General features: G+C 55.6%; 2 protein-coding genes across 2 annotated transcripts; one reads left to right on the top strand and one right to left on the bottom strand.

Moving 5' to 3' along the window:
• Nucleotides 1-318: 318 nt before the first annotated feature.
• Nucleotides 319-3,057, top strand: KRP23_7529 (Importin subunit beta-1; the record flags this gene model as incomplete). The annotated part of the gene is made up of 3 exons (XM_067892858.1): nt 319-358; nt 432-2,808; nt 2,898-3,057. 3 exons carry the CDS (start codon nt 319-321, stop codon nt 3,055-3,057), a joined length of 2,577 nt encoding a protein of 858 aa, XP_067744697.1.
• A 681-nt stretch (nt 3,058-3,738) lies between these two features.
• KRP23_7528 (Septin and tuftelin-interacting protein 1-like protein 1) lies at nt 3,739-6,201 on the bottom strand (the record flags this gene model as incomplete). The annotated part of the gene is made up of 1 exon (XM_067892857.1): nt 3,739-6,201. The coding sequence occupies one exon, from the start codon at nt 6,199-6,201 to the stop codon at nt 3,739-3,741; it is 2,463 nt and encodes an 820-aa protein (XP_067744696.1).
• Between the last annotated feature and the right edge of the window lie 8,618 nt (nt 6,202-14,819).

Below are 14,819 nucleotides of genomic sequence, written 5' to 3'. Positions count from 1 at the left end.
TACTTGGATTCAATGAACCTCTCTCACGCTTTTTGACGCCAGCTTTTCAACCAATCTAAACGGGAGGGAACTCACCCTCACGCAGCTGATTGGAGGTAAATATATGGTTTGCTATTGGCCAAAAATATGCGGTTCGTTACTGGCCGAAAAGCTGCGGTTCGTTACTGGCTGAGAAAAGGCTTCTCGTCTGCCATTCTCCATCCAAGTCGACAAGAGCCGAGTCTCCGGTGTCTTCGCCCCCCTGCGTATTCCCCCTAGCCTCGCCCCGCGCGCGCGTGTATCCCCCCTCTCTACATTCCCCTCTCCACACAGAACACTATGGACATCTCGGCCGCCCTTTTGAACACCCAGAGCTCCGGTACGGCGCTTGGTATCCGTTATGAACTTTAGTTAGGGTTCCATACCTGACATATCTTGGTGTCTTGGCGCAGATCTGGCGCTGCGCAAGCAGGCCGAGGAGTTCCTGAACAATGCGCTGCAGCAGCAGATGGGCCAGTTCATGGTAACGCTCGTGCAGGCGCTGGCCTCGGAGGAGTTCGCCGTGGTGGGCCGCCAGGCCGCCGGCCTGTACCTCAAGAACGTGTTGGACGCCAAGGACGACGCCCTGCAGCAGCAGAAGATCAACGCCTGGATGGCCATGGACCCGGCCCTGCGCACCCAGATCAAGGACGGCTCGCTAGGCGTGCTGCAGTCCAACGACTCCGTGGCCCGCCACACGAGCGCCCAGCTTGTGGCCAAGATCGGCGGCATCGAGCTTTCGGCCAAGGAGTGGCCCACGCTGCTCGAGTCTCTGCTCAAGAACGTGACTGGCGGCAGCGAAGGCTGCATCCATGCCACACTCGAGTGCCTCGGCTACCTCTGTGACGAGCTCGAGGAGAACGCCATCGACGAGCAGGACACGAACCGTATCCTCACAGCCATCGTGGACGGCATCCGCGCCGACCGCCCGCCGGCCATCCGCCTCGCCGCCGTTACAGCTCTGCGCAACAGTCTGGAGTTTGTGAACGAGAACTTCAAGCGCAAGCAGGAGCGCGACCACCTGATGCAGAAAATTTGTGAAGCCACTCAGTCCCCGGATCTGCGCACCCGCGTGGTGGCCTACGAGTGTATTGCCGCCATCGCCACCATGTACTATGAGTACCTCGGTGAGTACATGGAGACGCTGTGCAAGCTGACGTTCAGCGCCATCACGAGCGACCAGGACGAGGTCGGTCTCCAGTCGCTCGAGTTCTGGTCGTCCATGTGCGATGTCGAGTTGGACCTGATCGAGGAGATCAACTACGCCGAGCTCGAGGGCCGCACGGACGTCATCGCGTGCAACTTCTACGTGCAGACGGTGCTGCCCACGCTCATCCCGTTGTTGACTGAGACGCTAAAGAAGCAGGAAGATGACCAGGATGAGGACTCGTGGAACCTGTCGATGGCTGCCGCCACGTGCCTGGCGCTGGTGGCCCAGGTGGTCGGTGATGCCTGTGTGGACCTCACCATGGCGTTCATCACGCAGAACATTGAGAGCAACGAGTGGCGCGCGAAGGAGGCCGCCATCATGGCGTTCGGCTCGATCCTTGATGGCCCCGACTCGACCAAGATTGCCCCGCTCGTGCGTCAGGCGCTTGGCTTCTTGATGGGCTGCATGAAGTTCGACAACATTCTGGTGCGTGACACGACTGCGTGGACTTTGGGTCGCATCTGCGAGCTGCACTACGGTTGCATTAGCGGTGAAATGCTGCCTAGCCTGATGCAGTTGCTGCTCGAAGGTTTGGACCAGGAGCCGCGTGTGTCGCATAACGTTTGCTACGCCATCCACAACATCGTGAAGGCATTCGAGGAGTCGGAGGCGGCTGCGCACATGCTGACACCATACTTCAACACGCTGTTTGACAAGCTGCTTGAAACCAGTAACCGCCCGAACGCTACAGAGAGCAACTTGCGCGGATCGGCCTACGAGGCCCTGAACGTGCTGGTGCAGGCTGGTGCCGACGAGGTCAACGAGCACATCATTCTACGCCTACCGGTGGTGCTGGAGCGCCTGGAGCAGAGCATTAAGACTCTGATCGAAAACCCGGACAGCCTTCACGACGATCAGGCAGGTCTGCAGGCGCTGCTTTGCGGTGTCCTGATTGCTGCCATCCAGAAGCTGAATACCGACATTGAGCCGCTGGCGGACCGCATCATGCAGGCTCTGCTGCAAGTGTTCTCTACTCGCAACGCAGCTGCCGCCGAGGAGGCCTTTATGGCTGCGGGCGCCCTGGCTAACGTTGTTGGTGCTAAGTTTGAGGTGTACATGCAGTACTTTGGCCCGGTTGTTCTGATGGGTCTGAAGAACAGCGAGGAGTACATGGTGTGCAGCGTTGCCGTGGGCGTTGTGGGCGACCTTTGCCGTGCGCTTGAGGGTAAGATCCTGCCGCTGTGCGATGAGATTGTGGCCGCACTTATCGACATCCTAAAGAACCCGATGCTGAACCGCTCGGTCAAGCCGCCTGTTCTGTCCTGCTTTGGTGACATTGCTCTTGCGATTGAGGGCGAATACGAGCGCTACGCGGTGTCGTCACTGCAGATGATTCTGCAGGCTGCGGGCGCGTGCGGATCCATTGCGACAGACGATGAGGAAGTTGTGGAGTACATGAACCAGCTCCGCGAGAGCGTGCTGGAGGCGCTGACGGGCATTGTGCAGGGCCTGGGCGCTGCTAACAAGGCTACTATGCTGATGGAGTGCGCGCCGCAGATTGGTGCTTTTTTGGCTACCCTGGCGAACGACCTCGCGACTCGATCGGACGCGGTGACGACTGGCGCGGTGGGCTTGATTGGGTACGTGAATTTCTGTGCCTGGACTATGCTTGATTCTCGTTGAGAGAGAGAGTGATTAACATTTGTGTATTGTGTATTCCTTTTCAAAGCGACATGGGCCAGGCGATGGGCAAGGCTGTGGAGACATTGTTCCACCAGCAGTTTGTTGTCCAGCTCGTGAGCGAGTGCGCTAGCAACGCACAGAACCCACAGGCGCAGCAGCTGGCGGCGTGGACTCAGAAGGTGATCATGGACCTGCAGGCGAACTAATTTGGCGATCTCGACTTTGTTTCAGCCCTGCTTGCTTTTGCTGTTTGCCTTCTGCGAATACAAAGGCAAGTTGTGGTGAAATGGAAGCTCATGCGACTCAAATGGTTTAACCTGCAGGTGAACTGCTCTTAGTTGGCCGCGGATTCGGTATCATGCCTGCCCGTCTTTTGCTGTTTGCCTTCTGCAAGCACAGGAGCGAGTGGGCCGGGTGGTCTACGTTTGCCATTTTGACGACGTGGTGAGTGTGTTGCGGACGCCTGCTCCTGCTTGTCGGGAGTGCTTTGTGTAGCATGCTGGCGTTTATTTATCGGGAGTATTCAGCTGGCTTGAGCTAGTGGGTGCATTGCGCTCGTTGGCGTTATGAGGACTTGTTGAGTGCCCAAGTGGACATTCGCGTGCTTGTTCTCCCCAACTGGGAGGGCAGGCAATGCACAATGACTCACTTGGCTCTTGATTGTGAGCCGGTAGGAGATCTAGTTTCTAATATTCATAGTAGTAGAATACAGCTGCGCGAGGCGGCGGATAGACTTGGCTGCATGAAGCAGTCAACCTGTTCAGCCGCTCTTGTGCATTTCCCACGTATCTCTTCGTATTGTGCGTGTGGTTGGTGCCCTCGCAAAGGAATAATTGTCGCTGCAGAACTCGAAACCTTCCTGTCTATTTAGCTTCTGCATCCGTCATCTACAAGAGCTGTTCGAGGTCAACGGGCTTGAACTTGCCCTTGGACTCTTCGACAAACACCACGCCCTGCTCAACGATAATTTGGTGCTTACCAAAGGCGTAGATTTGCTGTCCGTCGTGGAACCCCTTCGGCATGAAAGTCAAGTTGTGACTGATTGCCAGGTTTTCGATGACGTCCTTCAAGCTTACGCTGCGAGATACACTCCGCGGCGATGTTTTTGCCTCGCGAATGGGCGATTCCTTTACTTCCTCGTATCGGGCCGATGCCAACGCATCCTGATAGTTGCCGGCTGCGCTTCCGTTCAGCTCAGGAATAGGCGGTCTGCTTTCAGCTGAAATGCCAGCGGATTCGGTCGCCACCTGAAGAAGCACGAGAGCCCCGTGAAAATGTACCAGTAATCTCTCGTTGGTCGCTAGCTTGTTCTTCTCGAAAAAAGTCTTCCACCCACAATACCATTTCTCCAACTCGGGCAGACTTGGTGAGCCGCTAACCCACTTTCGCAACACCTTGAGCCACTGGGGAAAGAATTCTCCTTCCAGAAGAGCGATAAACTGGCGATCCGGAAGATGGCCCTTCCACGCCAGCACCCATTTCAGCGCTTCCAGCGACTGGTTTTCGGGGTTAATCTCAAACTCACGGTGCAAACACCGGATCAATTTTCGCACAATATGCCGATGGGTGAACTTGCCGTACTCGCGTTCGCTCCAGAGCTCTCTCCACGGAGACAAAACGGCAAGTACCGACAGGTCTGACGGGTGCCACTGATTTAGAGCGCTTGCAATGGCAAGTCGAATGTCTGGGTAAAGGGTCTTCATCGCGGAGCCGACGTAGGGTAACCAGGGAAGCAACCACTCGTGGACGGGTATGGTATCAGAGCGGGGGTTCCACAGACGACACTCTTTCTTCAATCGAGAGACCACCAGCTGATGCAGGAACGCCCCCTCGAATTCAATCGAAAGATGCGGTCTGAATTTCAGGAATGTGTCCACACAATCTGACGGAGCACATTTGGCTTTCCACTCCACGTTCACACACTGCACCATTGCTGGCCACAGCGTTTCCTCTAATATGAAGTTGTAAAGGTCGTCACCCTCCGCCATGGTCTTCTCGCGGATGACCGGAAGAACACCAGCTGATCTGCTTGCATCGTTGGCAGCGCTTTTGCTGGGTAGCTCTGTCAAGAATGCCCGCGTTAATCGAAATTGCTGCACGACACTGTCACATGACTTCTGGTCAAGTAGATCAGATTCAGTCAGCAAGGCTCGCAGCGGAGGCATGCAGAGCGATGGCACGAGTTGCTGCAACTTGTATGCGTCAAATTCCAGCGGAAAATTCCGACGAACTGTGTGCAAATGTGCTATGATCGGTTCCACCGATTGCAACTCTAGCGCTTGCTCACGCAGCTTATCCAGAGTTCTCATTAGCTCCACCATGACTTTCATGTGTTGTATCCGAACATCGTCTAAATTCCGTTGCGCCTTGATCATCTTCGCCTCCTTCTTCATCACCCCAACATTTTCCGTGTTCGTGTCAATCTTCTGACTCAAATCGTAAATCTTGCCTTGTGCAAGGTTCACCACCATCCTCACATTGAAAATCAGCTCGTCGCCCAACTTGGGTTTGGCCGCGTCCACACGCTGCGGATCCACTTCGTACGCAGCCGTCACATCCGACAGCACGCGCACCGAAGGTCCGCGCATATCCAGCACAACGTCGCTCCTCTTCTGCTTCTTCAAGTGCTGTGCTTCCTGCGTCAACTCGGCCGCGCGCTTGTGTTTCTTCCTGCCAGCCACCACCTTCCTCTTCCTCCACAGCGTGTCGTCCTCCACAACAGCTACAGCTCCTGTCTCATCCTCTACAGTTTCCCCCTTCAGTTCCTTCTGCAGCTTCTTGTTCTGTCTCAAATTGCTGGCCTCCACAAAGTCTCCGTAGCCCATTCCCATCTGCGCGGGGCGCTTCTTGACCTCAATAGTGGCCGACACGCCGTCCTCCTTCTTACCCAGACGGCCTTTAAAGCCCATTTTGGCCAGCATTTTAGTACCAAAACCCGTCGTGTGCTTCTCCCAGACGAAAGTCTTGGACTTGACGGCTCTAGGTCCCCCAGAAGCGTCTCCATCCTGCTTCCTGTCGGCTCCGAGACCAATTCCAGCGCGAGAACTCGCGGTAAAGCCCAGTCCAGACCCAGAACTAGATCCAAACTCTATCGTGGACCCAGAAGTAGACCCAAAGCCCAGTCCAGAGCCTCCAGCGGACGGCAATTCCTCTTTTTCGAAGCCCTCTGGGGCCATTTCTTGGCGTCGTCTCCTGGTCGCTGTCTGCATCGGATTCAGCTCGCGTTCGCTGGCGTCGAGAGCTGAAACATCCTCCTGTACGTCTGCGTCCTGATGGTCCTCCACCTGGCGCGCCTCCTTCCGGAACATGCGCGCAAAGTCGGCGTTGCTCAGGCCGCCGGGAGACGCCATTTTGAATGGAGAATGTGAATTAAACTGTTTACTATTGAAATGTCCCAGATTTCTCAACAAATGTAATAGTGAAATTAACAATAGCAAATTTGACCTCCAACCCTCCACGTTGCTGTTTGTTTGGCTCGGAAAGTCGGAAAGTGGGCAAAATATACCACGAGATTGCGCTGATATTGGACTGGATGGTTGATATAGAGTTTCTTGTGGGTGATCGTGCGCGACCACCGTATTGGTAACTATGCACGGTGAAGGAGGACAGGTTGTCGGGACGCTGCGGCTGGGTTGCTAGAGAGCCGCCGGCTGTACTCCATGTCGTCACACCACTGACGCCACTGCTTCCATGATGCCTGATAACATTGCTGCGAGTCCGAAGACAAATGTGCACTTTGCGCGATTTGTATGTGTAGCTTTAGCTGAGTAAGACTTATAACTGCTTTTGTCCTGCCAAGGTTGTTGTTGCGTTGAGTCTGTCTGTCTTAACTACTTATGCGCTACATACCAAGTTGCAATTTCTCTAAATCACCAGCGGGCTGCTCACAATCTAGAAACCCGTCGCCTCACCGCGTGCTTGCGCACAACGACTTGGCCAACGACAATTCGCGGATGTTAAGAGGCTGTGCGATTGGCCAAATATATAACCAATGGAAAAGCACATGACATCTTACTTTATAAGGGTGCTTACTAAGTAAGCCACAAAACCTGCCGAAGGATGTTAGTGGAGGGGGGGGGGGGGGGGGGGGGGGGGGGGGGGGGGCGTGGCAAAGTGCCCGCCTTGAATGTCCTCCCCACTTCCGAACTGACGGCTTACACAAAAGCTTAACATTTCAGATACGTACTAAGACGTAAACCCATGGGAAAAGGACACGCGAGGAGTGGCCAGATCCTGGCGCTGGAAAAGTTCAATGGAGAGGACTTCACCGTATGGAAGTGTAGCGGGGCTACACATTCGGTTCACCTCCTACCTTAGTGCAACATGCACTAATGCACACATTCAGGTGACCACCACAGGGTGGTCCACATTCATAGCAAAAGGCATATGACTGGTAGAAAGTAATACCTTTCTACCAATGAGAGTCATTCAAAAGATAGGGGTTCTGCCAGCCATCCAATGGCAGAACCTCTCATTAGAAATATCAGTTTTAGGAGGAACCCCCATTTACAATCAATACAGTTCTCATTTACCACCAAAGCTTTCGTTTGGTTCTTTTATCTAGGTTTAAGTATACTTGTGGATACAAGTATACTGAACTTAAGTAAATTACTCCTACGCTTCCTCCTACACGTGCGCACACGTGTAAGCTTAAGTAGTGGGTCTAAGCAGACCCATTACACCTGGTAGCACTTTGTAGTCCGTCCAACGACCGACTAACACGTTCGTATGGAATACGAACGCGGGGCTGAGAACCTGCCCTCGGACAGTAACATGTCCGTGGGTAGCCCAAACACGTCTGCAACGCATGTTGCGCGTGCAGACTGCCCCCACCTGTCGGAACCAGAGTGGGAGGCCCTCCAACGACTGTCAACAGTCATTGGGGAAGCGGCGGTAGCAACGATGTTGCGAACGCTATCACCGACGGAGCAACACGGTGTTGCTCTGGGTTTCATCGTGAAGGAACAGCGTGAAACCGCTGCTCGAACTTCGGTGTCGCCATCGGCCACACCGCGCGTGGAGTCATTGAAACTCCACGTAAGCAGCTACGTTGGAAGAGAGGGCGAGCCTCTCCTCCGTTGGCTTGTCGAGGTCGACACTGCCATTACGGCTCGACGTATCGTCGACCCGTTGTCAAAGGTTGCGTTCGCCATGTCATGTCTTGGCGGACGAGCGAGGAGTTGGGCGTACGGACGCCGACTCACAGATCCTACGTGCTTTAGCACGTACGAAGAGTTCAAGGAGGAGCTCAAACTAGCGTTTGAGCCCCCGCAGAACGAGTTCCGATCGAGGGCGGAGTTCCTCGATCTGCAACAGGGCAAGCATGACGTGCATGCTTACGCCCAAAGAGCACGGTACTTGGTCTCGAACATCGTGACCAACCCGATTGACGAGGCGACAAAGGTCGTCACGTTCATGAAGGGCCTTAGAGATGGGCCTGTGAAGACCTATCTCTTCCGAGAGTATCCAAATACTCTCGAGGCTGCAATTGCGCTTGCAATGCAAGAAGAGTTTAGCCTGCGGCAGGCTAAACTGCATGTGAACGCCCCACGGCTAATGCCACGACCGGTGGCAAGGCCGTCGGGAGGTCCCGAACCAATGGACCTCTCGAGTGCGACCGCTGCTGGTTCCCAGCAGCGTCGTGGATCAACAAATGTGCGTTGTTTCCGCTGCGGAAACATCGGTCACTATGCCCGCGAGTGCACAGCACCTGTGCACGCGGCGAGGAGCCGTCGTGGCGATACTGGGTATCGTCACGGGCAATCAAAAAACTAAAGGGACCAGCAGGCGCGGGGCGCCCTGCTGGTGATGCGATCGAGCGTGTCGACATCGGACACGCTGCAATGAAGATCGCTGCCCCCAGTGAGAGTCAATCTCACTGCAAGAAGCAAGATGACAAGCCGAACCTTGTCATCCTGAAGGTAAGCTCGAAGAGAGAGAAGTCTCTTCATGCTGTAGTGGACTGTGGAGCGTCGAACAACTTTGTTCGACTGCAGAGCCTTCCAAGGCTTGACTTCGAGGAAGTGGAAACACCTCGAAGTCTATTGGAAGTGAGGCTAGCAACGGGTGTCGTTGTTAGAACCGAGAAGCGTATCGTACGCGTACGCTTCTCTTATCAAGAGAAGGAGTTCGTCGACGAGCTTATCGTCCTGGAACTGGACGATAAGTTCGATATGGTGTTGGGCATACCGTGGCTTGCACGGCATGATCCGGTGATCGACTGGACGAAGCGCACGATCGTGCGCTTCGGGAGCAGCAGCAGCGCGACAGAGAGCGATGGCCCTGTCGGCGCAGCACATGCACCACGTGGTGCATGCGGCCCTCCATCAGAGACAGCGCGGAATGCGGCTGTCTCCGGTCACCCCAAGCGAACGCCAACGACTGCGAGAGTCGTTGGAAGAAGATGTGAAACGAATCAGCAGGGCCTGGTTCAATCCGATTCGAGAGGGTCTCGAAGCGTCCGGGGCGACGCGGTAGTGTCGACAGGTAATGTCGACACACGATTGGTCGAAAGACACTCCGCCGTTAGGCGTAGAGGTAAAGAAGACGCGTCGGCTCTGGGAGCCGACGCTGCAAGCAGTGCGGACGGTTGCAAACGTCCCGCACCGGAAATGCTTGCGAGCTCGCGTGCAGCCGGGCTGCACGACGAAGCGGTGCGCGATCAAGCCGGGCTTGAACGCGTGCGCCCGCGGGTAAAACCCGCCGGCGAATACAAGGAACAGCTGTCCACGGCCGGGCCTGGACAAGAAGAAACTCGCGGAGCCGGGCTCCGCACGAGAAGTGAACGGCGTAAGCGATCAAAGCTGCGCAAGTCTCGGTCAGGGACCGAGACGCTACAAGCAGTGTCTGCCGGGCAGACACAGGAGTTGGAGACGACTGTCGAGACATTGAATGTCTTGACGCGTACGAGTATTGGTCTCCAATACAAGAAGATGAGGCTGAATAATCCTCCGACGTTAGCGTCGGAGTTGATGTCGCTCCCAGTCACAAGCTGGAAGCGTTTCGCTCGCGAACTGCACGATGGACGCATCGAGCAGATCTGCATCCTCTCGGACGTCGAGAGGATGACGTGTGAAGCAGAAGAGTTGAATCAGCTCATCTCTGAGGGCGCGGACGCCCTCAGCGCGAAGTCGAAGAAGGAACGCTTCGACGAGCAAGGCTGGGACTCGCTCAAGGCGAGCCCCTTTTACAAGGTCTTGCGTGAGTACAAGGATGTACTCCCGGACGACATTCCTGCGGAGTTACCGCAGGATAAGGGTGTTCAGCACGAGATTGATCTCGTGCCGGGAACGAAGTACTGCGTCACGCGACAGTGGCCACTGCCGCGTGAGCAAGTCAAGGCAATCGACGACTTCTTTGAAAGTCGTCGCAATGCAGGACAAGTGCGGGAATCGAAATCCCCGCACAGCGCGCCTACGTTCTGTGTGAAGAAACCACAGGGCGGGTGGCGCATCGTTCATGCGTACAACAAGCTGAACGATGCGACGGTACCGGCGCAAACGCCGATACCTCGAAAAGATGTGATCATCGATTCGATGACCTCGAGTACTATCTTCAGTACTCTGGATCTGAGAGACGGGTTCTATCAGATCCTCATGCGTGAGAGCGATATCCCTCTCACAGCGGTAAGCACTCCGAGCGGCATGCTCTGGGAGTGGCTCGTGATGCCGCAGGGGCTGAAGAACGCCCCAGCGACGTTCAACAGGTGCGTCACGCACTTGTTGCGCTCGGTGCGCGACTTCGCACCGAGCTATTTCGACGACGTGTTCATTCACAGCCGGGCTGTGAATGGGAAATCGGATGTGGAGATGCATACAGAGCATCTCCGCAAGTTGCTTGAGCTCATGCGAAAGCACAAGCTCTACGCGAACCTGAAGAAGTGTATCTTCGGGGCAACCGAGATACCCGTACTTGGGTGTCTCGTGGGGAAGAACGGCGTACGCCCTGACCCAGGAAAGGTCAGAGTGATCAATGAATGGCCTACGCCTTCAAACGTAAAGGAACTGCGGCAGTTCCTTGGACTCGCCACGTACTTGTGCAAGTACGTGAGCAACTACGCGGGCAAGATTCGCCCGCTGTCGCAGCTCTTAAAGAAAGAGGCTGCATGGGAATGGACTGCTGATTGTCAGCAGGCCTTTGAAGCAGTCAAGCTGGGCTTGACTGAGGCGCCGATCTTGGCGGTGGCCGACCAAGATCGCCCATTCCACGTTGTGTGCGATGCATCCGATTTCGCGATCGGATGCGCACTGATGCAACTCGATCACGAAGGTCGTGATCGTGTGGTTTACTACCAATCGCGTCAGCTGAAGCCAGCTGAGCGCAATTACCCGGTACATGACAAGGAACTCCTTGCCATGAAGTATGCACTCGCAAAGTTTCGAGTGTATCTACTTGGGAGTAGACCATTCGTGGTCTACACCGACCACGCATCGTTGCGTACGGCGATCAAGTCGCCGCACATATCACAAAGAATGGCACGGTGGCTGTCATTCTTTGCTGAATACAACTTCCAGGTTGAGTACAAACCTGGAAGGTTGAATGTCGTGGCCGACGCGCTTTCGCGTCGACCAGATTATGCGGTGCAAGAGGCCGACGCCAACGCAGTTGGCGTCGTCAGGACGACTACACCCTCGTCGTCCTTGTTGGATGACGTGAAGGCCGCATACGCGCATGATGCGGATGCGAAGCAGTTGTTGGAGTACTTCTCCACACCTTCTGACAAGTCTCGTCAGAAGCTGGCCAAACACCTTCGTGCCCGTGTACACCGTTATCGTGTACACAATGGTCTGCTGCTTTACAGCGCAGTCGACGACAACGCAGATCGCATTGTCGTGCCGGATGATCATGAGCTGAAGCTCAAGATCACGTACGAGTACCACGATGCCCCGACATCGGGACATCCTGGCCGTGAGAAGACATATTTGCTTCTCACGCGTGACTTCTATTGGAGTCACCAGTACAAGTGGGTACGCAAGTACGTTCGTGCTTGCGAGGTATGCCAGCGCGTGAAGCCTGCGCCCAACTCGCAGGCTCCGCTTCAATCACTACCGACTCCGTCGGAGTGCTGGCAGTCCATTTCAATGGACTTTGTTTTTGGTCTTCCGCAAGACAACAAGCGGAGGACTGGTATTGTGGTCTTTGTTGACCGCTTCAGCAAGATGGTGCATCTTGCTGCGGTACCAGCCGAGGTGACAGCCAAACAGACGGCATGTCTGTTTGTCGACATGGTGTTTAGACACCATGGTATGCCACTCGACATCGTGTCGGATCGGGATCCGCGCTTTACAGCGCGATTCTGGCAAGAAGTGTTTACACTTCTTGGGACGCAGTTGTCCATGTCGACTGCGGATCACCCGCAGACCGACGGACAAACAGAGCGTGTCAACCGCGTGCTGGTTGACACCATGAAGAGCTACGCGCACTCGTTCCATCAATGGAGCGACTGCTTGCCGATGGCGGAGTTCGCCATCAACAACTCGGTGCATGTCTCGACAGGACACACACCGTTCTACGTGAATGCCATGAGGCACCCACGCGTACCGAGCGTACTCGGTGCGGTAGCTCCTTCCTTAAGTGGGGGAGGATATCCGGTTAATTCAAAACAACCGGATAAGCACGCTGATACGAGCAATGTATCAGCTGTGACGACTCGCGCACATACTGCGCGCAGTCATGGCGACGACAAGACAGTGTCTACGACGGGCGTAGACACTTTAAACGACAACGAACATCACGCGCAGGCCGGGCCTGCTGCGAACAAGGAGCACGAACTGAACCAGGGGTTCAGCTCGGATGCAATGGACTTTGTCCAGCGTCGACAAGCCGTAATTCGGTTTGTCCAAGATGCAATAGCAGCTTCTGTCGATCGACAGAAGCTGAATGCCGATAACATCGGCAGGGGAAACACAAATGAATTCAAAGTTGGTTCATTAGTTCTGTTAGCTACGCAGAACCTAGCTAAACATGCAGTTTCCGATTTCGGAGCAAGCAAGCTTGCTCCGCGCTTCATTGGGCCATTCACCGTGTTGGCGAAGCATGGCAACGCGTACACACTGGACATACCGTCCAGCATGCGCTTGCACCCAACGTTTTACGTTGGGCGGCTGAAGCCGTACGTGCAGCACGAGTCACCTACGTCTGGTGACTCGCCAAAGCGCTCTCGAGCGCGGCGACGCGCTTCGAGACGCCAGAGAGTCTCGTCCCGACCTCGACCTTTACGTTCGAGGTCGTCTGCGCAACCTCCGCGAGCTGAGCCTTTAACAAGCTCAGCTCCTGACGCAGAGCAGCGAACTGCGACGCTTGGAGACGCTCAACAGCCTCCAAGCGAGACTCAAAGTTTGGCTGACCAAACCCGGGGCGTCTTCCCGCCCCCCCCACCCCTGTTGCGAGACGCACGCGGGGCAACTCGCTGGATCGTCCAGCGAATTGTTGGTCATCGGAACCAGACCCGAGGTCCGGTTCATTTTCGTATTCGTTGGAGAGGATTTCCTCCCCAACACGATACGTGGGAATCACGGAATGTCCTGATGGAGGACATTCCGGAAATGGTGACGGCGTACGAAGGCCGCCACCGCCACCTCCGCCGAAGGGCGTAAAACTTGGGCGAGCGCTGTAGTCGCCTACAGCACTCGAATAAGTGCTGCGAATATCCGCAGCACTAGAAGACGCCTGCGCCTGAAAACTGGCGCGCAGGGTCTTGAGGTCGTCAGGTACACACATGGACGTGTACCCGTTGACGTCCCGCTCGGTGATGCGTACTGCTCCAGGGTAGCAGTACTCACAAGCAGTGTCATAAGGCACTGCGCAAGGAAGTCCAATACCGACTGCACCATGGTGCAGTCGTTCAAGTTTACCACGCTTCGAGAACTTCTCGTAGCGCTCCCGCGCCTGGCTAATCCGGTCGCGATAGCCAGCGGGGTTCTTGTTGAAGTTTTCAACAAAGGCACTCCAACTTTGACAAAGTGCCTGCCACTCGGGCACTTTGCTTCTGCGAGAAGTCTTCTTGCTCGCAAACCATCGGAGCTCATGGAAGAGCCCGATGTAGTAGTCGCGCCTTTGATTCGTTAACGGATCAAAGTGTACTCGCTTCGCGACGTCATCGTCAACGATGGCGTTGCACGAGTACAGCGCGTACAGATTCGGTGGCGCGGTCGCACCGAATCGGCTGCCGATCTCAGACTGAGACGGCATCCACGGCTCGCGCACTGGCTCAGTGCGCGAGGCCGCAACAACAGCGGATGGAGCAGAGTCATCTCCATCCCGCGGAGTCGTTAAGGCTCCAGCGGCAGCGAGCGGTGTTCCACTGCCGCTGCGCGAACGCTTCGAGCTCGAAGCGTTCGGGTCGTCCTCGCGTGGACGACGCAGACCCACATTGGGGTCAGTGTGGCCCGGAGACAAGGTGTCCTTGTCTCCTTCGAGTTCCCCCTCCTCGACTTCGCTTCCGTAGTCGAGGGGAACTCCCTCTCCACCCGGAGAGTAGATACCCACTCCGGTTTCGACAGCAATGATCTTGCCTGTCTTGTTTCGGATGGCATGTTTCTCATGCCATCTCGAGTGGTATCCAGCAACAGAGAGGCGACTCTCTGTTGCCGCGCTTGTCGGCATCGCCGTCGAGGCGATGCCAGTAGCGGTCGTGGCTGAGGCAGCGGCCGTCGTCGCCTTGGAGGCGACGACAGCACTTGCTGTTGCCGAAGCGGCCGGCGTCTTGGACGAAGACGTCGTTGGCGTGCTCATTGGGAATGAGCACGTGTTCTCCCGAAGAAAATACGGATTGACGTATCGAGACCGGCACGTCAAATCCTAACGGGGGGATGGTGTAGCGGGGCTACACATTCGGTTCACCTCCTACCTTAGTGCAACATGCACTAAGGCACACATTCAGGTGACCACCACAGGGTGGTCCACATTCATAGCAAAAGGCATATGACTGGTAGAAAGTAATACCTTTCTACCAATGAGAGTCATTCAA

This window comes from Phytophthora ramorum (genome assembly GCF_020800215.1).
Source record: "Phytophthora ramorum isolate Pr-102 chromosome Unknown Phyram_PR-102_s0006, whole genome shotgun sequence".
NCBI classification, from domain to species: Eukaryota; Oomycota; class Peronosporomycetes; order Peronosporales; family Peronosporaceae; genus Phytophthora; species Phytophthora ramorum.
The sequence above is the reverse complement of the archived record's forward strand: the minus strand, read 5'-3'. Positions and strand labels throughout refer to the sequence as shown.